The sequence below is a fragment of the Ursus americanus genome, chromosome 26, assembly GCF_024610735.1.
Source record: "Ursus americanus isolate L20-20 chromosome 26, mUrsAme1.1.p, whole genome shotgun sequence".
NCBI classification, from domain to species: Eukaryota; Metazoa; Chordata; class Mammalia; order Carnivora; family Ursidae; genus Ursus; species Ursus americanus.
This window is the reverse complement of record NC_142152.1, coordinates 14,633,309-14,659,648: the sequence shown is the minus strand read 5'-3', so window position 1 is coordinate 14,659,648 and position 26,340 is coordinate 14,633,309. Positions and strand designations below refer to the sequence as shown.

At 51.1% G+C, this 26,340-nt stretch overlaps 1 protein-coding gene and 1 long non-coding RNA gene across 10 annotated transcripts in view; one reads left to right on the top strand and one right to left on the bottom strand.

Annotated features, from left to right (window-relative positions):
- RAD51B (RAD51 paralog B) overlaps positions 1–26,340 on the bottom strand; it is a 695,021-nt gene that overhangs the window by 8,237 nt on the left and 660,444 nt on the right. For 6 of the 7 annotated variants that reach the window (XM_087856049.1, XM_087856047.1, XM_087856051.1 and 3 more), the window contains one exon: positions 7,521–23,868. The exons of the other annotated variant lie outside the window; for it this stretch is intronic. In XM_087856049.1, coding sequence (XP_087712175.1) covers positions 23,544–23,868 — 325 coding nt within the window. In that variant the 3' untranslated portion in view covers positions 7,521–23,543. Of the gene's footprint in view, positions 1–7,520; positions 23,869–26,340 lie in introns of those variants that run through there. 7 annotated transcript variants of the gene reach the window in all.
- Positions 15,454–26,340, top strand: part of LOC123799055 (uncharacterized) — a 27,423-nt gene continuing 16,536 nt past the window's right edge. Inside the window, exons 1-3 of one of the 3 annotated variants that reach the window (XR_006781489.2) lie at positions 15,454–15,592; positions 23,685–25,199; positions 25,749–25,866. This is a non-coding gene — a long non-coding RNA (uncharacterized LOC123799055). Of the gene's footprint in view, positions 15,593–23,684; positions 25,867–26,340 lie in introns of all 3 variants that reach the window. The other 2 variants (XR_015721798.1, XR_015721797.1) reach the window with 2 other exon arrangements.

Below are 26,340 nucleotides of genomic sequence, written 5' to 3'. Positions count from 1 at the left end.
CAGCCCAGGAGGAGGGACAGCAGAGTCCGGAGCACAGAAAGAGCCCTGGTCAGAATCAGGGCGGGGGAGCTCCCTCACCCCGACGACAGCTGGAAATTCTTTCTGCTCTTCTGCAAGCTGGGTGTGACAAACCGGAGACTTTTCAAACCCAATCGCAAACACAGGAATTCTCCGCTCATCAGTCTGTCTCCTGGGCCCCAGCGAGACCGCTGTACTCCCACGCAAAGCAAAAGCATTCGACTGTGAGAGCCCTTTCCTGGGTCAGCTTGCTCCTGCTTACCCTTGAAAGAGAACATAAGGTCCTCTCGAGAAAGGACTGTTTTTCTGCTCCAGGTTGTATGGAATGTGGTGTAGAGGCCTCTCGAGATGTTCCTTGCTGCCCCCAGCAGCGCCGGTGCTGTCTACGCCCCCCCCCCCCCCCCGGTTGGTGTGGCCATTGTGTTGACTCAGCCAGGTCTTTGAAATTTACCAAAAGGATTTGAGTCTCACGCACGATCCTTACATGGGCTTTTGTGAAGGTAAATGAACCAATTCTTTCTGAAACTGAAAAACAGAATCCTTCCCTGGAGTTGGGTAAGGCCACAGCTAGACTGGAAGCAAAGAGAGCTGAACATGACTCTAAGGGCGCTGGGATGTCCCAGGCCAGATCTGGTGGTAGGGGCTGAGTGCATTCCGCGCTGTGGGTGCCCCAGCACAGAGACCTACATAAACCCTTGTCAAATGAAAAAGCTTGGCTTTCTCCAAATTCCCACAAAATGACCTATGTGACTACCCAGTGTGGACAGTCATACAAAGGGGTGGTGTCCTATTTGACTTTTAGAAAAACACACTGATTTGTTTATTTTTATAGGGTGCATTTCCTTATAGGAGCCACAAGCCTTAACAAGCTCCAGAAATCTTTCTGCGGTGAAGACAGTGCTGTAGGGAGTGCAGGAAATGCTCTTCCCACCCCTGCAGAAGACCTAGCTGGAGGAAAGATTTATCGTGGGTGTTGACTGTTGGGGCGGGGGAGATTTAGAGAACAAAGAGAGAGATTTTCGCTGGAGATGCTGGAGATGCTGGCATCCTTTGCTAAAAAAGGCGAGCAAGCAATTTCCCTAGAGGTTCAGGGAACAGGACTGAACTCACTGATGGCTATTCAGTGTAGGCCTGGGGGAGGTGGTGGAAAAAAGGGCTGGGTGACCCCTGGCTCCTCATCCAAGGTCTCTCTATTCTGATTCCATTCCACCCAGTGTGTGGGAGGAAGAGAAGAGTTGAGGACAGTTGAGCACATCTGTGGAGGGCACATGCCATCAGATGATGGGCACCTTGTCTCCCTAGAACTGCACCAGGATCCAGGAGTCAGGGCTCGAATGTGATGCTGCCGCCCCTTGGCATCAAAGACCTGGGGCCACTCTGACCACAGTTTTATCATCTGTGAGATGAAAGGAAAGGACCTGATTCACATGTGTAGTTTCAAGTTGCATAAGAGCTGTTCTTTGGCCTGCAGGACCACACAACCAGAGAGACAACACACACACACACACACACACACACACACACACACACACACACACACTGGGATGCAGTTGTAATAGGAAACAAATCCTACTCTAAGGGCAAATGGGGAAGGGGAAAGACGGATTCTACCTTGGAATCTTAACGGGTTTTTTGGAGAGGTGGGCTATGGACTAAGCCTTGAGTATGGTTGGACGAGGTGCTGACAGGTGGGCATGGGAGCAAAGAAGAGAAGGTGCCTCTGGCTGATAAGACAAGTGAACAAAAAGAGGAACCAGAAAACTGGGTGAGTCCAGGGTAGCAAGTTCTGGGAAAGGAAAATAGGGGGCTCTGATCTGGGCACAGGAACACATCACACAGCAGGTCCTCAGTCAGCATCTGTCAGTGATGATGGCAGTGACAAGGACAGGGCTGGAAGGACAGGAGGGCTGACTTGCCTGCCAGACAGGAGAGTGGGATCTCGGGTAAGTTGTGCGGCTCGTGCGCCGGCTGTGCCCTCCCCCCACCCCCAGCAGGCCTGGGAGCCACAGAGTGAAAGAGTGATGGACCTGCTGGGGTTCCTCAGCCCAAGGGTGCAGGTGAGTGCTTGGTGGAAAAAGAAGCTCCCAAAGGGACATGGGGTGGGGGTGGGGGAGCACAAGGGAGGGCGGGAGAGAAAGCAGGAGAAAAGAAGAGGTGGGAGGGGAAGCCGATGTTCCAGAGCCATTGGTGGTGAGGTCTGGGAGGTGAGCATTGGACATGGCTCAGGGGGCCAGGCAGCTGAGACAGCAGGCTGGAGCGTGGAGAGCGGAGGGCGTACAGGCAAGGGGCCGAGGCACAGGACAGGGAGGCTGGTCTCGTGGCAGAGTGTTCAGTGACAGGAGGAGCCAGGGCCTGACAGCTCCAGGAGGATGGAACCCAGGCCCCGCCTGTGAAACTGCCGTGGGAAGTCCTTCCACTTGCTAGCCACGGCGCCTGTTTGGAAGCCAGAATGGCTCCCAAAGGCAGAGGGGGCCTGCCCTGGTCTCGTTCACTCAACCCCCACTTCCTGAGTCTCCTTGAGGGCAGCCCCGGGCTGGGAGGCTGAGGGCTGAGTCTCATGCCTTTGGACCACGATGTGCAGGGAGGATGTGAAAAGTGGCTCCTTCCGTGAGGACTCATGGGCACCTGCTCGAGGACACTCTGTGGTTCCCCCAGTGACCTGTAGCTGTCACGCTGGGCCAGGGAAGGTTGGAACCCCACTCCGAGGTCAAGACATTCGGCGCTGAGATTCCAGCAGTTCCGCTTTCCCAGCCCCTGGGACCACCCCTCACCTCTCCCGCGCTGCCAGACCCGCCTGGAAGCCAGTGAGTGCTCCTGGCACAGCCCTGAGCGGGGGAGCTCCGCTGGGGACGGGGGACAGGCCATCGGCACTTCCTGCCCTGGGACGACAAGCCAACAGTGCGGCTGGGCACCCCACTCTCAATTTGATTCTCTTTCTCCCCCTGGTGAGCTTCCGCGTGTAGCTGTTTGCTGTTCATCAGCAGTTTATGGAAACTGTGGCGTCTGGGGAGGAAAGAGGAGGGACGGGAACCCTCAGATGCTGTGCCCGTGCCCAGCCGTGTCCTGGGCCTTCCCAGTAGGTCTCTCCAGGCCTGGGGCGGGCCTCCACAGGCCGAACCCTCAGACCCACAGCTCTTGTCAGACAGCCCCTCGTGGTGTACTTTTTAGGCCCCTTGGGACACGGACCCGTGGCTGCCAGAAACCACATGGGCTCCTTCCCTCCAAATCAGAACTTCCTTTCTTTATTCCCTCTGCTAAGGCCTGGGATTTCTTTGCCTTTCAGCCCGACTCTTTCTCCCTGTGGAAGTCTTTGCAAGAAGGAGGCAGGAGGTAGAGCGGCTGGCCTTCCTCTGGCCTTGTCCTCCCTGGGTGATCTATGGCCGCTCCTGCCTCGCCAGACCCGCTCTGTCCCCTGCACCACAGGGCGACAGCCTCTGGCCCTTCCTGGCGTTGCCTCCTCCACGTCTGTCCGTCATTCCATCCACCCATCCCTGTGCGCCTTGTCCCTGCCCCGTGCCCCTGGTGATTTGTCCACAGAGGAGGAGGGACACTCTGAAGGATGTGTGCAGAGACCCTGGACAGAAGAAGATAAATGGAATTTGCAATAAATCTAGGAGCAAAGTTGTAACTTGACTTAAAAACAAACAAAAGGGCCAGAACTGCACTTAAGCTCAGCAGAAGCTCATCTCCCAGTGTAAACAGAAAAGGGCGGACGTGGGCCGCGGAGCCTTGCTGGGGCCCGGGACAGCCCGGGAGGGGTCTGGAGCAGGCTGGCGGCCGCCCACTTCCTCTGGAAGGCACGGGTGGTGGGGAGAGGTCTCTGCGGCCTCGTTAAAGGAGAAGGAATATGCTGGCACTGCTGCTGTTTGCCGCTCATTTTTCCATGACTTACCCTTTTGAAATGACACTCTCAGGATTGGGACGAGAAGGCCGCTCGTGGGGGGGGGAAATGCCTTCTCAGCCCGTGAGTGTGGCTGGGGCCCGGCAGACAAACGCTTGGCGCAGTAGAGCGTAAACTGAAGCGACGGGCGTGAGCTCCCACGGCCTCAGCCTTCCCCGGGCTGGAATGTTAGGGAGTTCACGTGGACCTCTCCACTGGCTCCAAGGGGCACAGCTTGCCGCGCTGGTCTTCCCTCATGCAGTGGTCTGCTCGGCATGACCCCGGAGGGGTCGCTCTGGCAGGAATCACCGTGCCTCCCCTCGAAGTGTTGGGCTGTAGCTACCAGTTAGAGCACCTTGCCATCACATACCATTTTGAAGTGCTGCTACGCGGATCCTCGGAGGTGGAACAGACAGCAGCAGCATTTTACAGGCAGGAAAACTGACCCAGAGAGGTAAAAACACCTCTCCAAGGTCACACAGCAAATCAGCAGTTGACCTCAGTACAGTGGAAAAGCTGGGTCTCGAGATACAGTCAGCTGATAATGAACTGTGTGGCCTTGGGTGAGTTACTTAATCTCTCTGGGCGCAGGCTTTCCTCCATAAGATGCAACTCGCTCCAAAGTTTAAGCCGATTGGCTGCCCCCTCTAGCACTCTGTGCCGGGGCTTACCAACCTCAGGGGAACTGAACAGCGTGTGAAAAGAATAGACAGAGCCACACTTTAAACATGACCTATGTTTCTGGAGCTTCATTTCTATACTTGGATATTTCTGGAGGGAAAAAAAAATCTTTTTTTTTTTTAATTGTAAAAGAAGATGGCTATACTACAGAAGGGAATGCAGAATTCACACTTTCAAAGTAAAACAGGAAACTTCAGGGCATTCTGTGCTTGCTGCTGTTTCAGGTCCGCCCAGTACGTATCTGTTCTCTCATGCAGCCTGTGAACTGGGTGGGGAGTTTTCTAAAGGGTATTCAGGCCCACCAGGCAGTGGATTGCAGAAACTCATATTCCCGGTGAATGTGTGTGTGTGTGTGTGTGTGTGTGTGTGTGTGTGTGTGTCTGTGCGTGGGGGCTGCATCCCCTTTCCTAAGGAGAGAGCTGTTTTCACAGCATCTGACACAGTTGTTCTTATCCTGGGCTTCACATTAGAATCACCTGACGAGCTTCCGAAACATACCCACGTCAGGCCCTACCCTGACCAAGCGAACAGCATCCTGGGAGAGTGGTTAGTGCTCCGTGTGTTTGAAGAGCTTCCCGGGTGATCTTAGTGGGCAGCGTGGGCTGGGTACACCAACTTATAGTTCAGACTTGGTGGTTCAGGGAGTCCTAGAGTGTCCATGTCCATGGAGGGAAGCGGTGACAGACAGCTCCCTCCCTTCTACCTCTCAACTGCTGCTCAGACTGGTGAGCAGATGAGACTGCATTCCAGAAGCCTGTACCCCCACTAAAGGAAAGGGCAGTGAGTTTGGACAGAGGTGGAGAATAAGACAGAAGTTTGTCAGGGTGGGGGCAGGAAGGCTGTTCTTGGTTGGATAGTATCCCCCTAAAATTCATGTCCTTCCTGGACTCTCAGAATGTGTCCTTATTTCTTATTAAAGTAGGGTCACTGCAGACGTGATTCGTTAACATGAGGTCATGCTGGGATAGGGTAAGCCCTTAACCCCTTGCAAAGTTTAAGCAGGAAAACTGACACGGAGAGGTAAAGACACCTATCCAAGGTCACACAGCAAATTGGAAGTTGGCATAGGTCAGTGCAGTGGAAAAGGTGGGTCCTGGGACACAATTCCTTGCAAGGGGAGAGACACACAGGGAGGACATGAAGATGGAGGCAGGGATAGGGCTAATGGCGCACCCACATGTCAGGGAACGCCAAGGAGAGCAGGCAACCGTGAGAAGCTGGAGAGAGTTCTGGAACAGATGCTCTCTCCGAGCCCTCAGCAGGAGCCAACCTTGTTGACACCTTTATTTCAGACTTCTAACCTCCAGAAAGATGGAGAAATTTCTGTTGTAAGCCCAGCTTTACCAAGTGTGTGGTCCTCTGTTACAGCAGCCCTAGGAAATGGGTACAGGGACTGATGTTAATAATCCTTGCTCTTCCTGAGACCCTCAAGCCAGGACCCTGGTGGGCCTGGGACCGAAGATTCTGGGAGCTGGGAAGGGAACAGCAGTGGGCTCATTCTACTGAGAAGAAGCTGAGGGCACAGAGAAAAATGTGACCTGTCCAAAGTGTGAGTCTGTGAAGGTAAGACGAGAACAAAGGAGTTGGTTCACTCATGCATTCACTCACTCATTCACGTCCTACTTGGGGAGCCCTACTATGTGCCAGGCTCTAAGATACAGAGACCAGACCCAGCCCCGCCCTGCCCTCGGGGAGCTTGATGCTGAGGGGTCTACTGATTAATCAGTGAGGAAACTGGGTCAATGAGCACTAAGATTCTTCCAGCTCTGACATTTGGTGGCATTTTGGGGGAGGTCACTGCTATCTCTCTGCCTGCAGGGGACACATGCCTGTGAGGACATGGAGCTGGACCCCTGCTTTCCTCCGCAGGCACAGATGGTGAAGCATGCCCTACTGGAGGGCCGCAGTGGTCAGGAACAGAGGCCAGGCCTCGCCTGGCTGTTGCAACCACTTGCGGGACACTGGAGGCAGTGAGATGGGCCTCGGCAGCCACCACTAATTGTACAAAACCGAAACATCTCGAGAATATTTTCAGCCCATTTGCACTTATCAAATATCACACTGGAAACCCCAGAAATTTGCGTAGGATCCTTTCCAGAACAAGGGGGATTTCACAAATCTCGCCTGGTGCAGGGTGAGTTTCTTGGAATTTCAGCCTCGGAGTGGGCCTGGCCTCCCTGTTCTGGTTCACCCCGCCTGGGTCCCCAGGGCTCCAGCCCCTCCCCGGCCCCCCTGCCTCATGCCCAGGTGGCTCTGGAGACCCACTCTCCAGCCACGAGGTGTCTGCGCTCCTCTGGCTCTTTGGCGTCCCCATCCCAGCTCTGGGAGTCCCGTGGCCCTCAGCAGCTGGCGATCCTGGCAGTCTAAGAACTACAGAGTTCAGGGCCCGAGGTCGCTGTGGCCTCTGCTGTGGTTTGTCTGAAGCTCTATTTCATCGGGGCCAGAGGTGAACACTTTCCTCTGGAGACCCCGGCAGGCGGGTCTGAAGCAAAGTTCAAGGAACAGTCGCTTCCACCGTGGCTGGGGTGTTGGGCGTCTGGCTCAGACGCAGCCCCACAGCACTTGGAGAGGCGGCCCAGAAGCGGCCACGGGGCAGGGGCAGGGAGGGGGGGTGGCGGAACAGGAGAAGTGGCCCAGGGCAAGACGCTGTGTACCCAGCTTCCCGGCTCGGGCTTCACACCAGTTTAACAACAGCCGTCATCATTAACTCCCTGAATGCTTTTATTAAAAGTTCCATGTTACCCGACACTTGAACATAATTAAAACAGAACAACCGTTTGCAGTTAACTTTACCTTTTATGACCTCACAGATTTTTACAAGGATGTCCCAGAACGCCTTCTTTTCAAAGGAAAGCCAAGAGGTATGCCAAGGGCCCCGAGAAAGTGCAGAGAGCGGAACCCTGAATCTCCTTATACTCATAAATGAAAAGATGAAAGAAAAAAACATGTACTGTTTTTTTAATGGTCATAAAAGTAACACATGGTCACAGAGGACAAGCTGGAAGACACAGAAAAGTATAAAAAAATCAGATAGAAGCCGCCCACAATCCCACCCCAGAGACAGTGGTCTGTGGTGCATCGACCCTTCCTGGGTATGAAAACCTCTCTTAACATCTGCCCCTACAAGGAAAGGTAGGCACGCCCGGGCACTACAGTCCTGCTTTCACACACCAGGCTCTCAAATGGGCCCTGGTTCAGGTACAATAATCAGGGTCAGTAAAAAGAATCGAATGAATGAATCCGCAGCAAAGTGAGGCCGGCTTTGTATAAAGGGCTCCGTCACATACCGTGGGGGACTAGAGACACCTGCAGCGTGGCTCCCGGCCCCGAGAAGGCAGAGGGAGAGGACAAGCGACGCGGAGAGTGGCTTTTGACGTTCGGATCCTCAGCTCCTAGCAGAGCTCACTGTTGGGCCCTCAAAATGGTTTTGTGTGGCGAGCTGCATGGTGCCCGGCACAAAGGCCGTTCACGTTCACGTACCGAACAAATACTGACGTCGTGCCCGCTCTGAGTCGGGGGGACGTTCAGGCTTTGGAGCAGGAGCCGCTGTGATGAGGGCAGCGTTTCAGGAGATCTACGCGAGCACGGGCTCCCCGGCTGGGGGTGGGGGTGGTGCTTAACTTTCTGTGTCCGCTCCGCGAGGCCATGGTCCCCGGACACTTGACGAAACAACGAGCTAGATGTCGCTCTGAAGGTTTTTTCCAGATAAGAGTAACTTTTAAATCAGTAGATTTTGCGTAGAGCGGATGACCTGCTGTGATGTGTGTGGCCCGCATCCAGTCCGTTGAAGGCCTTGAGAGAAAAGACTGGAGTCCCCTGAGGAAAAGGGAATTTTGCTTCCAGACTGCCTTTGGACTCAAGCTGCAATTTCAGACTTGCCAGCCAATCGCATGAGCCAATTTCTTAAAATCTCTCTCTCTGTGTAGAGAGTGTGAGAGACAGACAGACAGAGATATAGATACATATATATACATACATATCTATACCTCCTATTGGTTTTGTTTCTCTGGAGAACCCTGACTAATACAGAGGAGAGTGCAGAAGGGCAGGAGTAAGGAGAATTGGCTCCTCAGCAGGGGTGAGGCTGTCAGGATGCTGGGGGGCAGCAAACATCGGCGTGTGTGTGTGTGTGTGTGTGCTTGTGACTTGGTCTATGTTCATACGCACATGCCTATGTGAGTATGTGTGTCTATGTACACATCTGTGCGTGTGTCTGGCTGTGTGGGCTTCTGGGTGTGTCAGTACGTGTGTGTACGTCTATGTGAGTATTGGTGTCTGTGTCTCTATCTGAGGATCTGTGTATATCTACGTGAGTGCATGTCTGTCTGCACATATGTGTGTGTACGTGTGTCTGCGTGTGCCTGTGTGTGTACCTGCATCTCTTTGCACGTCTGTATACATCAGCGTGTGTGTGTGTCTATGCTAGTGTTCACGTGTGTCTCTTTGTTTGGGTCTGCTGGGGGTTGTAAGGCAGGGTGAGTCTGTCACGGCGACCCTAGAAGAGGACCTTGCTTGCTAGATTTTAAGTCAGTTCAGACAGCTTGCTGGGGGTGACAGGGTACACTGGTCTGGGAAGCAGGCAGGAAACGGGGCAAGCGGGAAAGCAGGTCCTGTGGAGTCTGGAACTGGAAAAGCCCACAGGAAAGGGGCAGGAGACTCAGGTGGGTTTGGGAAGAGGATAGCCAGAGGCCAAAGGGGTACAGAGAGGCCTGAGGGACAGTTCGGGGACATATATGTGTCACACCTACCTCAAATCTAGAGATTTCGCCGCCCAGGGATGGGTTTTTGCAAGGACCGAGTAGGCTGGGACCGTAAGGGCCTGCACTGGGGGTTGTCCATGGAGAAGGAGGTCTCAAGGTCAGGGCAGGGAACTGGTTTGAGGACAATAGTGACTTCAGTTTGGATTTGTTGAGCTTGAGGAAATCACAGAATAAGACTTTCAAGGGGTAGTGACCAGTGAGGGGCGGGTAGTGACAAGTGTCATGCTCCAGGAAGGACAAGGAGAATGAGGAATGGGAAAAGCCATTGAGTTTAACAATGAGGCGGTCTTGGTAACCTCAGTGGAGGTGACAAAAACTGGTGGAAGGAAGGAGGCAGTGGTTAAGCGTGGTAGGAGGGGAGAAGCTGTTGTACTACGAAATATGGAAATGGAAAAAGAAAACAGGATAATGACACGAGTGGACAGCAGAGTTGAGCGATGGGAGCCCAGTGCAAATTTGAATTAAGAATGAAACTCAGTCATCAAGATATTTAGCCCTGATCCCATTAAGTACTTCCTCTGGGAGTTAGCAAACTGATATCCTTTAATCATGCCTTATATTTATAAAGGCCTCTCTCCAAAGAACTCCAGGTGCTCAATAAACATTAATTAATTCACTCTTGCAGCCTCCTTTAGGGAAAAGTTAGTGGCAGGTATCATCCTTATGTTTATGGACACGGATACTGTGGCGGAGACGAGAACCAAGTTCACGCAACTAGTCAGGATGGGAGGTGTCATACCTGGCTCTCCCCCTTCTGCTTCTAGGCCATTCCTAAGTCACCCACATCTTGCCAGGACCCCCACGTTACTGGTGAGACTCGGCTATGAGACAGACCAACTACAGGGTTCATGCTTTAGAGGATAGCCTCAGGATAATCCCAGGGGGTCCTCGGGCTGCCAGCTGTGGGGCTCCGGGAATGAAGCTATTGTTTGCTGAGTCCTGGGCCATCTGGGGGCCTAAGCAGCTTACTCTGTCTGCTGAGTCCTTAAGGGTCACAAACAAACGCTGAGTCTAAGCAACAACGAAATTGCCAAACTCAAGAAAGCACGCGGTTACGCCCTTTGTGTTTCATGGGTACCCTCACACGGGAAACTCTCCAGTGCCTTCCAGTAGGGAAATGCCCCCGGTCTTTATGCTTTGGGCTGTGCAAGATCCAACCATTTGCTCAGGAGCCAAATGATCTCTAAATGCCAATGACAATCAAGGGCAGCCCACTAAGATGATTTTGTCGCCTCTGGTGGTGAGCTTGGGCTTTATAGGGCCAAGAAGTGAGGGGAATCCCCAAGATCTCAATGTGAAGTTGGTCTGCAAAGACCCCCGGCTGTGGCAGATATAGGGACAATTAACCTAAAGTCATGCTGTCCTTCCAGGATTGGGCCTGCTGACACCTGTTGAACTCTGTGAGCTGGCAATACTAAGACTTCTAGCTAACGAGCACTGGCTCTTACGGGGATCAGTTAAGCGGTTCATGTTCCTAGTCTGGTGTTTATGCCACTTGGGTGGACCTGGGAAAATCAAGGGGCCACCGGCATGTTGGCCCAAAGCCAGGGTTTAATTAAGCCCTAAATCTCCAGTGATTCCACCAGGGGCCTGATCCTTGTGAGGCCAGCCGAAGGGAGAAGCGTCCCAGGGAGCACTGGGTCGGCTTCTTTTGAGTCTTCCCCTCCACCCATTGTCTGTGGCGGCCTTGCTTGTTAGTGCAAATAATCCCCTCAAAGTCACAGAGCAGCGTACAGAAAACCGGAGGACCAGCCCTGCACGGAGCGGCCTAATTACAGCATGGCTCTCACGGCGAGCACGTTGTTTCCCACAGCCGCCGGCTGCATTCGGTGGAATGTGGAGATCCTCGAGCAGAGAGAGGATAGAGGAGCACAATAACACTTTCCTCTGGGGGTTCTGTTGAAGGATTCTTGGTATTTGATCATAAATTACCAAAAATAAGTCTTGCTCAGGAAATGGAATGATTAGGGATGACTATTTGAATTGGAAGGCCCAGAAGGTCCTATTACCCTGCAGGGCAGAGGTCTGGGACCCGCAGCCGAGGCCTAATCTCTGGGGGACCAGCAGACCCCTGGGAAGGAAGAGAGTGATAGGAAGTGCCTCCAATGGGGGGAGAGACCTGGGACTTTCAGGGGATTTTTATCTTTTCCTTCATGTCCCCATCCCTCTTTCATAGCCTTGGAGCAGAGAAATGCCAGCCTTTTACAATTAAGGGGAAGAGGACCAATGCCAGGATGGGCAGTCGTGTGCAGACCCACCACATGTCTGGGTGGCCAAAGGCGAGAATATTTTCAAAGAACCGCCAGATGAGGGACATGGATGCAAGCAGACCGCAGGTGGGGCTGATTGGATGGAAGATCGTGGGAAGAGAACTGTAGAGTCTCGTCTTTCTCTGACTTATTATTATTATTATTATTATTATTATTATTATTATTATTATTTGAAGAGTGTAAGGCGTAAGTCCTTGGGCCTTAGGGTCAGATGGTCTGACTTTGCAGTCTGGAAAATGCCACCTGGAGACCTGGTCCCACCCCATTTGGGAACGCAGCAGTCCCACAGTTCCTGTACCCACCCGGAGTCAGTGGGTCTCCCAGAGAGGGCAGGGCCAGAGTTCTGCCTGGTGGCATCTGGCTTCTACCGCAGCTGGGGAGGGAGCAAGCGAGGCTCCTGGATATTTCTGAAGCGAACTGTGATCTCTCACGTTAGGATGGCATCTGGCCCTTAGGAAGTGTTTTATGTTGGTACCACCGCCACCGTCCTCCTCCACCTCAGCCCAGAGCTGGTTGACTACGGAGACTTGCCCACACTGCCAGAGCTCCTGGCAGCCTCCCTGGGTGCAAAGAGTGTGGGAACAGGGCACTGGCCTGTGTCCGATGGCTCGCCCTGCAGTGGGTCACAAAGCAGCGGCAAAGGGAGCGCCCGGCTCAGATAGAGCGCTCGAGATGAAAGCCGCCGTGTTTGCCTTTCCAAAGTGCCGCTGTGTTCCCGAAGGCCTGCAGCTTCCTCGCCCTGCTGGGCTTTTTTTTTTTTTCCTTCCCAGTTCCTCTCAGTGATATCTTAAGAGGCAAACTTCCAGCACTAACAGGAGGTCTTTTGTTCTCCTTTTCTCCAAGTGGACTTTAACCCAGTTACGACAGATGAGTCACTGTAAAAACAAACAAATAATAATACTCCATTTTCTTAAAGGCTCTTCCATGCCTGCTGACAGAAAGCAGGGAACCTGACACTGCACTGGGCCTTTGGGGCTTCTCTCTGCCCCGACCTTATGGAGGCACAGTTCCGAAGAACCTTCCAGCACTGTGGAATTGTTCAGCAAGGCTCCGGCTTGTTTAGAATTGCGTCTGATTTGGGGTGGCCCCCGGGGGCTTGGCACAGTCCTGCTTGAGGTTTACAGTCCTGGATTCAAGTAAATTCTGGACTTGCCTCCCTCCACACGTTAGTTTCTTTATATATGGAACAGGGTTATTAGACACTTTTATGTTTCTATCAGGAAGGACTTTGCAGTAGGATATCTTCTGTTCTGTTAGAAGACATGTAAGTCTTCTACATAAAAGTTCAGGCACGTGGGCTTTGGGGTTACAGAGAGGAGAAAGACACACTTCCCGCCCTCAGGCAGTTAGACATGTAAGTAAATGATACAGTGACTTCTGATACACGTGATACGCAACATGAGCCAAGGTGGGGTAAGAAAGGGGATGGCCATTCGATCCAGAAATGTTGGGAAAGTCTTCTTAGAGTAGATGGCGTTTGAGCTAAGTCTTGAACCATGAGTAGATATTCATCAGATGCTCTGGGAGGAGTGGGGCGGGTATGGCAGGGAGAGGCAACAAGGGGCATAAGCAAAGGACTGAAACCCATGGCAGGTTGGGACCCAGCCTGTGCAAACCCTCTCCAGTCTTTGTCCAGGCATTTTTGCCTACGTGCTTAAGTAGAGCTGGACACTCAATTTCCTAAGAAGGAGCCATGACTGGATGAACACGCTTGGGACTCAGGTCTCAGATGTCTTCTGGCTGCATCAAACATTAAGGCCTGGGTAGGGCCCCAAGCGCCCAGGTTCATTGCTAAAGAGGACAGCTACGGCTCCCGAGGGGTGATGGGACACGTGTTCTACAGGAGGCTGTTACCCACTGTGTCCTGAATTTCTAGAGCTCAGATGCATAGTGCAGCACATTTGTGTCCACGATGAGAACACCAGTCTATTTGCCTGGAAAACTCCTACTCATTCACCCCAACTTACAAGTCTTTTTTACTGTGAAGAGCTTCTAGAAGCTGTGAGTAGAATTAACAACACTCTTCTTTGTGCACCCATGGCTCGTTCTTCTTACCTTGCTTTAGGCTTTAACTGTAACCTATTATCGCAGTTTCCCTGAGTGCCCTTCTCCTGCCCTTATCATGGAGGGGATGGTAAGTAAAGGAGAGTATTTGTTCATGTACACACAAGGTGTTCAATAGATGTGTGTTAAATGGACATGTGCATGCGTGACTGAATGAGGTTTGAGCTGGTGTGTTTTGCATAGCCTGACAATGCTATCGACAGCCAGCTTCACCTTCATCATCTCTGATAATAAACTGGTAGGGCCTAAGGATTTCCTACTGAAGGCATCACTTTGTGCATAAGTAGATTTCTCACCCTGAAGGTACTTTCACTTGAGAATTTAGATTTAAAATCAGATTGAGCCCCCTGTGGGGTTCTAGGGCCTCGGGGACCCTAGTCTATTTTTCCAAGCTGACTTCGCTGCCGATAGCCAATCCTGGGAACTGGAACAGTGAGGATCTTTAGTTTAATCTGTTGAGTTTTCATCCCCTGAAATACATTCTTTATCTCTGTGTCAATCATCTAAAAAGTGAGCATCTCCCCAGCCTGTGATCTGGCAAGGACAGGACAGGGTAGACTTCTTTCCAGCAGGGTCAGGCTATTCCCTTTCCTTCCTTCCTTCCTTCCTTCCTTCCTTCCTTCCTTCCTTCCTTCCTTCCTTCCTTCCTTCCTTCTTTTTTCTCTTTTTTTCTTTCTCCCTCCTTTCCCCCACACTCTTTCTTTCAGAGTCTTATCAAGAGCCAGGATGGTGGGAGCCTTATTCTACAGGCTAAGTTCTCCTCGGCTTGCCCTTCCTTGCCCACTCTTTATTCCTCCATCCCCATGCTATCAAGAGTAGAGGGCATGAAATGAAGTCAGTGGTAGGGCTGGGCGATCATGGCTATGGGGGGGTGGACCCCAGACTCGGTGCACGGCCTGGCCCTGCCTCTGCTTCTTTGTCTGCTTTGGGAGACTGCAAGGCTCTGCTTCGGACCTCATCTCCTGGGGCGGGATTATGGCTCTAAAAGGATGAGTAAAAAAATTCCAGGAACAGGCTTGGTCTCAGACAGGAGCTGGTTAATTACTTCTGCGAAAATGGAAACCTTGGTCTCCTGATATGTGCAATGACAGGCACCAGAGGAATTTTCCAGTACAAGAGAGGAATGAGTTTTCCAAGGACAGGCTGACTGAGAAAAGCCACCATCTGACCACGCACCAGAATTAGGTAACACGACCCCCCTGGGGTGGCAGCGATGACTAGCTGGAGTAGCGGCCCAGGAGCACAGTGACGCTCCCTGCTACCTTCCAGGTGTGTTGCCAAGGTCTGCCACTGACGTGAATGGTGACTTCGGGACGGCTGGCACACCTGGGATGCCATTTCCAGTGAGGAGAAGGGGACGATCTTGACTATTCTGCTTTGGAAGGAGGTGGTGATAAGGAAGAGCTAAAACAAGATGGGCTTTTAGAAATCTGTGACAGAAATGGTGTGCACTGAGGCCTGTCTCTATTCAGCAGCAGATGTTACGGTGGTTTCCTTCCATTAAATCAGTTTTTATTCCCTTTGTCCACTCTCGGGCCCCCCTCTATGTGGGACGCTGTCCTGTGAACCAGGCCAACGAAACCCAACTGTGTCAGTCCCTTAGTTGTGTTCTCTCCAGTTTCCTTCCTTGTCTTTCCACGATTCTCCCGGGCCCTCCCCCCTTCTCGCTGTGACAGCCAATTTTCGCAACTCTGAGGGACAGGGTGCAGTAAAAAGGCTCAGGAGAAGGGATGAATCACCTTCATGCTGGAAAACCCACGGAGCAGCTGTTGAGGTTTATAATTGTCCTCTGTGAGCCCCGACCTACTCATTTAAGATCCCGTGGCGAAGTTTGTTCCTGGTTAGAAGAACAATTGGTTTGGTACCGTTAATATCCAGTGTCCGGTGGGAAGGAAACCTTTCCAAAGCTGCTGCTCTCAGTGAGTAATTCACCTTGGTGATGTTGCTTAGGACATCAGCTACTCTGTGCCTCTTGCTTCTTAAGTATCTGCTGTGGGAAGGGCTGAGAAATTTGAATTTCCAAAATAAAATGGAGAATAGACATGGGATAAGAAACAGGGAACCCATTTTCTGGCCTTTAAGACAAATTTTTTTTTAAAAATAATTTCTCCCCCAGGTTTTGGAATAATATATGTTCATAGAAGAAAATTTGAAAAAATAGAAACCGGGTCGCCTGGGGCCTCAGTTGGCTGGGCATCTGACTCTTGATTTCAGCTCAGGTCATGTTCTCAGGGTCATGAGATCAAGCCCCGAGTCAGGCTCCTTGCTGGGCGTGGAGCCTGCTTGAGATTCGCTCTTGGCCCTACCCCCTCCCAAAAAAACCCCCCAAATAGAGACCAAAATAAAAAAAAAAGTCAAGCCAAATCTTATTACCCAGATTTAGCACAGTTCACATTTTTATACATATTCTTCCAGTTAAAAAATATACACAATACTTTCTTCTTACAAGACTGCTATGTTCTGACCATACTGCTTTATAATTTTCTTTTTCCTTTTAATGATATGTTGTGGATATTTTCTCATGAGAGTAAGCCTTCTTCTAGTACAGAATTCTAATAACGGCCCAGTATTCCATTATACAGATGTTTGTGTAACTAATACCCTGTGGGTGACATTTAGGTTGTGTCTGTTTTTTGCTATTTTAAGTAACAGAATGTACGTGCTGGGACACTAACTCAGGCTGTTCCATTGTCCTGGTCGTAAGTCACGTAGTCCTTCCTCAAAAGCCATTGGTCATTTTGTGAGCCAGAGAAAGTATATCACAGGCGATTTCATAACCCTTGCTCAGAACACAAGGACAAACTTGATTTACTCAAATAGATTAAGCCCTGAGGTTCTTTTAATTCCATAGAAACACCCACCAATGTAAAAAGACAATTGTGTTTAACTCGTTTATTCATAAACGCACTATTTCAGACAAAACACGTTCCCTTGTTTGGTTCCCCTTTGACTCTGGTCGTCTTTCGACAGGGAGGGTGAGCTTATTGTAACAGCAGCAGAAGCTTGTAATGAGCAAGGTAAATCAGTAAAGACACCTGGAAGCGCGCGTTCTGGGGTGAGTCACACCCCATTCTGATTCACAGTCTGCATTTAGTGCTTCCGGTGTCACGTTCTGCTTGGTTGGAGTAGATAGGCGAGAGGGGAACAGCAGAAAAGCCCAAGGCTTCCAGCAAGCCAAACGGTTAAGAAGACTTGGCCACTGAGCAAACTCCCAGCTGAGTATTTGGGGCAGAATCTAGGCCACTGGTTGCTGGTTCGAGAAACTCAAGCTGCCACCTGGGGGGTGTCCCTTACATGCCTCCTGTCTCCATACTGCTGGCACTTCAGCCTAGCAGGAAGGCCCAGGAGAAACAGGCTGCCCCGTGAAAAGGGCATGTGCTTCATGCCTGGGAGCGTGGTCTGAGTGGGGCAGATCAGCAGAGTCACCTCCCATGCCATCGTGCCATGCCATCGCCCCTTCTCATCCCAGGGGCCCCCCCACATCTTCAATAGTCATCGGAGGACGAGATTGCTAAGGAAGAAATTCTCATGTTAAGGCAAAGTCTAGACCCTCTTGCCATCTCTGAGGCCTGAGGCTTCCAGAAGAGGCTGGTAGAAGGAGAGAAGAAGTTCAAGGGGAATGGCACAGGAACACACATGATGGCTGAAATGCTCAACGTGTGAGAAATTAAAAATCGGCAGGGGTGAAATGGTGGTACACGTGCACTCACTCACTCACTCACTCACAGTTTAATGGGGTTTCTGGGAGAGGAAGTTGTGATCTTCAATGTCTATAAAAAGTCCTGGAGGGAGCTCTCAAAAGGGGGGGGGAGCTGGGCAATCACAAGATTCCATCCAGCAAACATGTTTGTCTTGCCTCCCTTCTCAGCTGCTCTGATATGTCACCAGACACCCCTGCCCAGTCTGACAGTCCCATGGCCACAAACAGCACCCCAGTGAGCCATTCCTTTCTGGGCTGCTCCAGCCCTGGCTGATGAGCTCAGTCATCTCCTCTTCTAGGAAAGCAGGCCGAGCTTCTAGGAAAGATTTACTGCAACAGAACATGGCTGCCTTCCACCACCTCCCTCAGCCACCCTGGTCTTTCTTCCAGGCTGGAGACTGATGTGGGGGAAGTTTATAGAGGGGATGCTGGGAATAGATCGATATTCCTGCCCTGGATGATTGAGGAGCTGGGCAAAGGCAGCAGGAGCCTCTCTTCATGCCCGTGACTGGACACCATGGCTCGGTATAAATGCCAGCCCAAAGAATTCTCCACCTCCAACCAGCCCAGGTGCCAGGCACCTGAATCTTGGCCTCTGCTAATTAAGAAGAAACAGCCCTATGCTCATTTGCCAACCTTTTATAGCAGGGATGTGAATTCCCTCTCTGTCCTGTCAGATATCATCTCTCCCTCTCCTTGAAGCCTACAGGGACAGGCCCTCACGGGTTCCTTCTACAGGTTTCTTCTCCCTACCCCCAATGGGACACTTGGGCCCTACCTGTGGCCTCTGCCCCCCTCAGCCTCAAGGATCCCTTGTGATCATAGGCTGATGAGAGCTTGAGAGCCAACCCAGAGAGCCTACATGGGGAGGCCCAACTCTAGGGACATGTGTGATGGGCACTGTTATCCTCATTTTCCAGATGAGGGTACTGAGCCCAGAAAGGTTCATTGATTTTCCCAAGGTCACACAGATAAAAGAGTGGCAGAGTGAGGATTTGAACATGGAGGCTTGGCTTTGGAGTCCTGCCCTTAAGGCCATATTGCAGATGGAAATAAAATAGCTCTGTTTCTATCTGTCCTGCTGCTGTCCCAGGTCTGACCTTGGGCTTCAGTCTGACAACAGGATTCTGTCTTGCTCCTGTGCTTGGACTCTTGCTTTAGAGACTTCCTGGTATGCTCATCTCTCTAGGATACCTTAGGATATCCTATGCTTACCATCCCTCATTTCAAGTTCTGGAATCCCACCCTGAGCCCATGCCGATGGTCATTGCCATGGACTTGCTGACAGATCCCAGACAATAAGATTGATGTCTTTCTTAACCCTGGGTCCCACACAGAGGTCTTAGCAAGGTGCCTAATGCACAAGAGGTGTTCCATTTATATTTGCTGAGGGAAATCAATGTCAAATGCTCTGTGCCTCAGTTTCCTCATCTGTTCAATGAGAGCATCATAAATAGAGTTTTGTGAGAATGAATTAAGTCAATCTATGTAAAGCTCTTAGAACAGGGTCTGCACCTGGCAAGTACACTGTACGTGCACCGTTAGTACCGTATATGCGGATGGAAGGCCATTCTGGTGAAGACTTTGAGCTCTGGGTCAGAAGCCGGGATTCGAATCCCACCTCTGCCACTTCTTGGATTTAGGATCTTTGGCATTTGACCTAAACTTTTCTTTTCTTTTCTTTTTATTTATAATAATATTTTTTTATTATATTATGTTAGTCACCATACAGTACATCCCTGGCTTCTGATGTAAAGTTCCATGATTCGTTAGTTGCGTATAACACCCAGTGCACCATGCAATACGTGCCCTCCTTACTACCCATCACCAGCCTATCCCATTCCCCCACCCCCCTCCCCTCTGAAGCCCTCAGCTTGTTTCTCAGAGTCCATAAGACCTAAACTTTTCAATGCTTGTTTTCCCACTTAAAAATTGCTTAACAATACTTGTATGTCACAGGGTTTTTTGAGAATTAAATGAGATTACATATGCTAAGTGCCTGGCATAGAGAAAGATATCACTAAATGATAGTCAAAAGATGATTAATTTTACTATTGTGATTATTTTACAACTGAGATACATATGTTTAAAGCATTTTGGGTCACTCTGTCTTCTTCTTATGACAGATTCTTCCGTGTTTTTTTTTAAATATAATGATCACATAGTTCTATACATCACTCAGTGCTCATCACGATAGGTGTATTCTTAATTCCCTTCACCCATCTCACCCATCCCTCCACCTACCTCCCCGCTGGTAACTACCAGTTCGTTCTCTGTCGTTAAGAGTCTGTTTTTTGTCTCTCTTTTTCTTTGTTAGTATGTTTTGTTTCTTAAGTTCCACCTATGAGTGAAATCATATGGGATTTGTTTTTGACTGACTTATTTCACTTAGCATGATACGCTTTAGCTCCACCCATGTTGCTGCAAATGGCAAGATCTCCTTCTTTTTTATGGCAGAGTAATATTCCACCGTGCATGTAGACCACATCTTCGTTATTCATTCACCTGGCGATGGACACTTGGGCTGCTTCCACAGTCTGGCTATTATAAATAATGCTGCAATAAACATAGGGGTGAATGTATCTTTTCAAATTAACGTTTTCATGTTCTTTGGGTAAATACCCAGTAGTGGAATTACAGGATCATATGATAATTCTGTTTTTAATTTTTTGAGGATCCTCCATACTGTTTTTCACCAGTTTGCATTCCCACCACCAGTGCAGGAGGGTTCCTTTTTCTCCACATCCTCGCCAACACTTGTTTCTGGTGTTGTTGATTTTAGCCATTCTGACAGGTGTGAGGTGATATCCCAGTGTAGTTTTGATGTGCATTCCCCTGATGATGAGTGATGTTGATCATTTTTCATGTGTCTGTTGGCCATCTGGATGTCTTCTGTGGAAAAATGTCTGTTCATGTCTTATGCCCATTTTTAATTGGATTATTTGGGTTTTTTGGTGTTCAATTGTAAAAGTTCTTTATATATTTTGGACACTAACCCTTTATCAGATATGTCATTTGCAAATATCTTCTCCCATTCAGTAGGTTACCATTTAATTTTGTTGATTATTTCTTTCACTGTGCAGAAGCTTTTTATTTTGATGTAGTCCCAATAGTTTATTTTTCCTTTTATCCCCCCTTGCCTCAGGAGACGTATATAGAAAGAAGTTGCTACAGTCAATGTCAGAGACATTCTAGGAGTATTTTTTTTTTTTTTTTGGTTTCAGGTCTCACATTCAGGTCTTTAATGAAGTTTGAAATATATTTTGAATATATTTTTGTGTATGGTGTAAGAAAGTGGTCCAGTTTCATTCTTTTGCAGGTAGCTGTCCAGTTTCCCCAACACTATCTGTTGAAGAGACTGACTTTTCCCCACTGCATATGCTTGCCTGCTTTGTGGAAGATTAATTGGCCATATAATCATGGGTTTATTTCTGGGCTCTCTATTCTGTTCCATTGGTCTATGTGTCTATTTTTGTGCCAGTGCTATACTGTTTTGATTACTATAGCTTTGTAGTATATCTTGAAATCTGGAATTGTGATATTTCAGTTTTTTTGTCTTTTTTTCTTTTTCAAGATCGCTTTGGCTATTTGGGGTCTTTTGTAGTTCCATATAAATTCAGGATGGTCTGTTCCAGTTCTGTGAAAAATGCTGTTGGTATTTTGATAGGGATTGCATTAAATCTGTGTATTGCTTTGGGTGGTATAGATATTTCAGCAATGTTTGTTCTTCTGATCCATGAGCAGGGAGTATCTTGCCATCTGTTTGTATTATCTTCAATTTCTTTCATCAGTGGTTTATAGTTTTCAGAGTACAAGTCTTTCACCTCCTTGGTTAAGTAGATTCCTCCCTTTGATATTCAAGAAACATCTCTCCACTTCTCTCTCTCTTTCCTTGAATACACACACACACACACACACACACACACACACACACACACAGAAGGACTGGTACCTCAAGGGGCAAATACCCAGGGAAGGAGCCTGTCAGAGCAACACATGGCGCACACGAGGAGGGAAGGGGCAGAGGGAAAAGTGACTCCCCACTGAGCAGAGAGCCCGCCACAGGGCTCCATCTCAGGACCCTGAGATCATGATCTGAGCTTAACTGACTGAGCCACCCAGGAGCCCCTGTATGGATTTGATTTTAATTATCTGAGGGAGCTCTGGTTGTAGTATCACCATGTAGTTATTTCTAGGGAAGTGTCCATCTTGGAGGGGTAATCTGGAGGGATTATGGATGGAAAAGCCAAAGAGACAGCTCCCTTCTTCCTCTTCACTAGGGAATGTGAGGTAAGGAAAGCAAACGGGAAGGGGCCTGCTCGAGACTCAGCCGGAGTGTGGCAGCTGTTCAGTTTACACAGACTTCGGTGTGGAAGGCTGCCGTTGTCCCACTCCTGCCTCCAGGTCTTCCTCTGACTTCCACTCTCTTCTGCCCTCACACGCGTCACCATGCTATTGGAGCCCAAGCTCGCTCCCCTGCGGCAGCTCCCCTACCCCACTGCAGGGAGAGTGCCGTGACTCAGCTTCTCAACACAAACAAGAACTCATTTTAATAGGAAGGAGGGAGAAGGGCCCCAGGTGAGATGTATATGGTGACACTGCCACGATGGGGAGAAGAGGGGACAGCGGCTGCCTGGCCCTCCTCGAGTGGGGGCAGTCATCTAGTAAGGACATGCTGGGGTTTAGCTCAGCCATCCCCCTACTGTCCCTCTGGAAAGGCGCCTCGGTGGTGAGGATGTTGGAGATGGGACATTCTGAAGACTCCACCTTTCCGTGGTCGGTAGCAGAATGGCTCACAGGAGTCTGCACGAGCTGGCGGGTACCTCAGTTACGGCCATACCGTGAGCGCTTCGTTAAACTCTTCGGTAGAAATGGTGCAGAGACATGGAGAAATCAAGATTGGATGGCCCCTCAAAGGCATTGGGCTACTGTCAGCTAAGGCAGCAGGTGCTGCTAACATTTAGGACCCCAGGTAGGTCTGTCTGTACCCCCAGTGGGATCCCCGAGGAGAAATCCAGGTCCATTTCTCAGCCTTGGGAGGCAATAAGGGGCCCTGAGTCCCAGGTGCCTTTGACATGGACAGGCCCTCAGATGAAGAACTGAGGTCTCCAGGCTTTCTTTGCTGCGGGAACCAGGCTCTGAGACAGGTGACCCCAAACCCCGCAGGGCAGTTGAACGTGAATGCCCTGCTATGCAGGCAAGCTGGGTGGGATTATAGGTGTTGATGTGAGGAGCGACCAGACCGGTTTCAAGCCGGTGACCTCCCCGCTGAAGACTGGTTTCATTTTGTAACAACCCTCGGCTTGGCCCCACCTGAGCCTTTGCGGACTGGCTGGCTGGGGGAGTTTGAAGAGACACACAGCCTTGGGAGCCTCAACGCTCACTCCGTCACCCAGCCCAAACCTTCCCCGACACGCACAGCCTGACGCACGGCAGGCTCCTCGGGTAACAGGCCAGAGACCGAGGCCAGTGTGAGCTTTCAGAATCTGCGTCTGGGAGGACGCACCAATCGGCTGTCCTGGGGTGATCTGTGTGGGGACAGGCAGGGGATGAATGTGAGGTGAGGGTGCAGGCAGGGAAGGAGGCTTTGAAATGGGGCTAAGTCTTAATGAAATAAAGGTCAGACCATTAACAAATATACACCGTGAGCACAGATCTGAATGCATCTGGAATGTGTGTGTGCATGTGTGCGTGTGTGCGTGTGCGTGTGATTTGACGAGCTAAGGAAAAAGGGGGAAAAATGAAAAAGAAAAAAATAAATAGAAGTCCTTTCTATCCCTGTAACCATTAGAAAGAAAATGAAGTCCAAATTGCGTTCAGGGCTGCTGGGACAGAGGAAGAGAAGCAAGAATGGAAAAAACAGGCCATAAAGATGCCAGGGCTGCTTAAGCAGAAACATCTGTTGAAGTCATAAGACTCGGGCCTGGTCAGGCTTCTAACAAACCCAGGAAGAGGAGCGTCTGTGCTGGCTCAGGACGATCCGCGTCCGCCCCATGCAGGGCCCCTGGGACCCGCATACGTGCAGAGGAGATACCTTCTCCAGGGCTCTGCCTGCGCCTGGCTTGGGGGGGGGGGGGCGGGTGGAGAGCGTCCCCAGGTCAGGAGCAGTTTTGAGCGTGTATTTATTTCAAGCTTTAAATTCACTGGGGTAGCCTGGGGAGCCACATGTGTCAACTCCTGCAGCTAAAGAAAGAAAAAATGAAGGTGGGGGAGGAGAGGGTCAGTTGCTGACCTGCACAGGAGCGGGGAGGCTGTGCTTTTGCTGTTTGCAAATGGGGAAGCCACTTCCTTGTTTGTGCTTTTCTGCCTAGGCCAACAGCCCAAGGCTCACCTCTTCTAGCAACTACGAGGACCGCAGCTAACATGTAGGGACCATACAGCACTCTCTGGGCCATGCTCCTGGTAGGCGTCACCTCATGGAATCCTCCAGCTCCCTGTGGTCCCCGGGTCCCCAGCACGGGTACAGACTTGCATGGCATCTTCCGAATTGCCACCCTAGGAGGAAACTGAGGCTTAGCCGGGTTAGACGAGCTGCCTGGCTGGCCAGGTAAGCGGCCGGCACGTTTCGAGGCACACCCACGCACGAGCTGTCCCTCTCTCCGTCCCCCAGAACGAACTGGAAAAGCAGCGTCAGCCAAGCGCTGTTGGAGAAGCAGCTCTGCAGCATAAGCCCAGCGGTCGTGGACTCATGGCCCTAGTGGGACCCTGTGGCTTGTGGGGCCCAGTGCTCTGTTACCTCAGCCTGGGGATGAAGAGGGAGCTGTGGCCGAAGAACAGGCCAACACAGAACAAAGGGAAGCTGGTCAGTGCTCCTCCCCCACAGGGACGGACCGCTATCGCCTCTCGAGGAAACGCAGAGATGGTAAAAGAAATGAAATCCAGACTCTATATTGCTAGCTTGTGGGAAACGGTCAAAGTGCCACTTGGAAGGCTCCATTCCCAAGTCAGGCGCTGTGTGTCTCCTCTTCCTACAAGTCCCCCCTCTGGCCCTGGCCCTGCCTGTCTGTTCAGTCGGCTCCTTCACCCGCCTTCATCCTACCACAAGGGCGACTCACCACCCTCCCTTCACATGGGGGGCCAGGGGGGACTGGAGAGGAAAGGCTACTACAACTGTTGGCTTGGGGGTTCATGGCCAGGGTCTATGAATCCTTTCAGAAAATACAAAAGTGAAATAGCAAGAGGGCCGGCTGAAGCCCCATCTGGGTGCAGCCGATCTGTGGAAGCAGACGACAGTAACGTTCCTGAGCAATCAGCTCTGCGCCGCTAACGTTTACTAGGTCGGAGCCTCCTGGTGCCAGGCCGCTGCCTCATGTGAACCCTTTATGACAGGTAACATCACCTCCGCTTTACAGGGGAGGAAGCTAGAGCTCAGAGAGGGTGTTTCTGTGCCCGACGTCACACTGCTACTGAGCGACAGAGTGGGAATGAAAATCCATGCAGTCAGAGACGAAGTTCCTGTACGTTCTCTTCTGTGCCCCAATGCATCGCCAACTCCAACGTGCCTCCAAATACCTGGCTGTCTGGTTAAAACATATTTCCCGATTAAGGAGAGGTCTGAGACCCGCCTCCGCACGGTGACGGCCATGCGCGGGTCCCGGGACCAGACTTCGAGAAGTGAGGATCTACAGCTCGCCGGCTTTCTCAGCCCACGCTGTCTGTGCCATCGGGGCTGGCACTTCTCCGCCTCTCCAGCGTAGCTCTGCCGTCAGCGCAGACCGACCCCCCCCCCCAGTGCAACCCCGTCAGCTAGAGCGATGCACCCAAGTGCTGTTCAGCATTTCCCTGCTCCCCATCACCAGCTGAGTAAAACCCCAGCCCGGCTTTAGGTAAGAGAGGCTGGCAGCGCCGCTTCCGTGAGGCCCAGAGCGGATGTCGGGGCTGCTCCCCCCCACCCCGGGCTGGGATAAGACTTTGATATGATTCTGTATCTCGGGGGGGAATCTATGTGATGAAATCTCCCCCAGTTGGCCTCTCCCACGAGCTGACAGGAATTTCCTGTTCAAACCAGCAGAGGAACTCGGGTTAGCTCCTTCAGGGCCAATCTTGGTGGGAAAAGGCACAAAAAAGCAAGAAGGCAGAAGCTGCTTTTTTTCTGAGCCTGGACGACTTGGGGTCCTGGTTCTGCTCCATTGGTAGCTGGGGGAGGGGTCTTCTGTGGCTTCTTAGTTGCAGCTCTCAGGGCTGGTTCAAGGGCTCTGAGTACAGATCTTTCAGAAAGGCTGGGGTGACCTGCATTCCACAGAAAGGAGGGGCTGGGAGAGGCTCTGGCTCAGGTTTGCTCAGGAGCACAAAGACAGGCTGGAAAGACAACCCAGAAAACCCAGCCCCTGCAGCCAGCCCCCTGACAACGCTCCTTCTTTCCTGTCTGTCAACAGACAACACCGAGGGCCTTCTGGCGCAGGTGCTGGGCTGACGCCGCACGACGCAGAGGCCGGGCTTCCCTGGCTGTGGCCCCGTGGAGCTCCCAGGCAGAGGGAGCTGATTTTTAAACAGGTCTCTGGAGTTCTATGGAGTCAATGCCCGGAAGGGGAGTGTGGGCAGTGTGGGGGTTGGGGGGTGGGGGGATGGTTACAGGCTCTGGGTGCATATTCCCTCCCTAGTGGCACAAATCACGTGCTCTGGCTATCCTTTCTCCAAAGGAAAACCCTCACCTCTTCTGGTTGACTTGCCCACTCTCACTGCCTCACAGACATGGGTCTCCCTATCTCCTCTGGCCATCTTCCATCTCCCCTGACACCACCTTTTTAGGGTCCACTGGACACCTGGGTGAAAATCAAAGACCCATTTGGGCTTGTGCACCAGTGGGCATCTGGAACTTATCAGCATGATGACTGGTGAGGTCATTTCTTGGGGACTCTGCAAATGTTTGCCTTGGTCAAGAATAAAGGTGTGTGTGGAGGGGAAAGGTCGGGTCAGCCAGGGAAAGAGCGGAGGGGCTGGAAGCGGCTGCTGCTGCAGTCTGGTGAC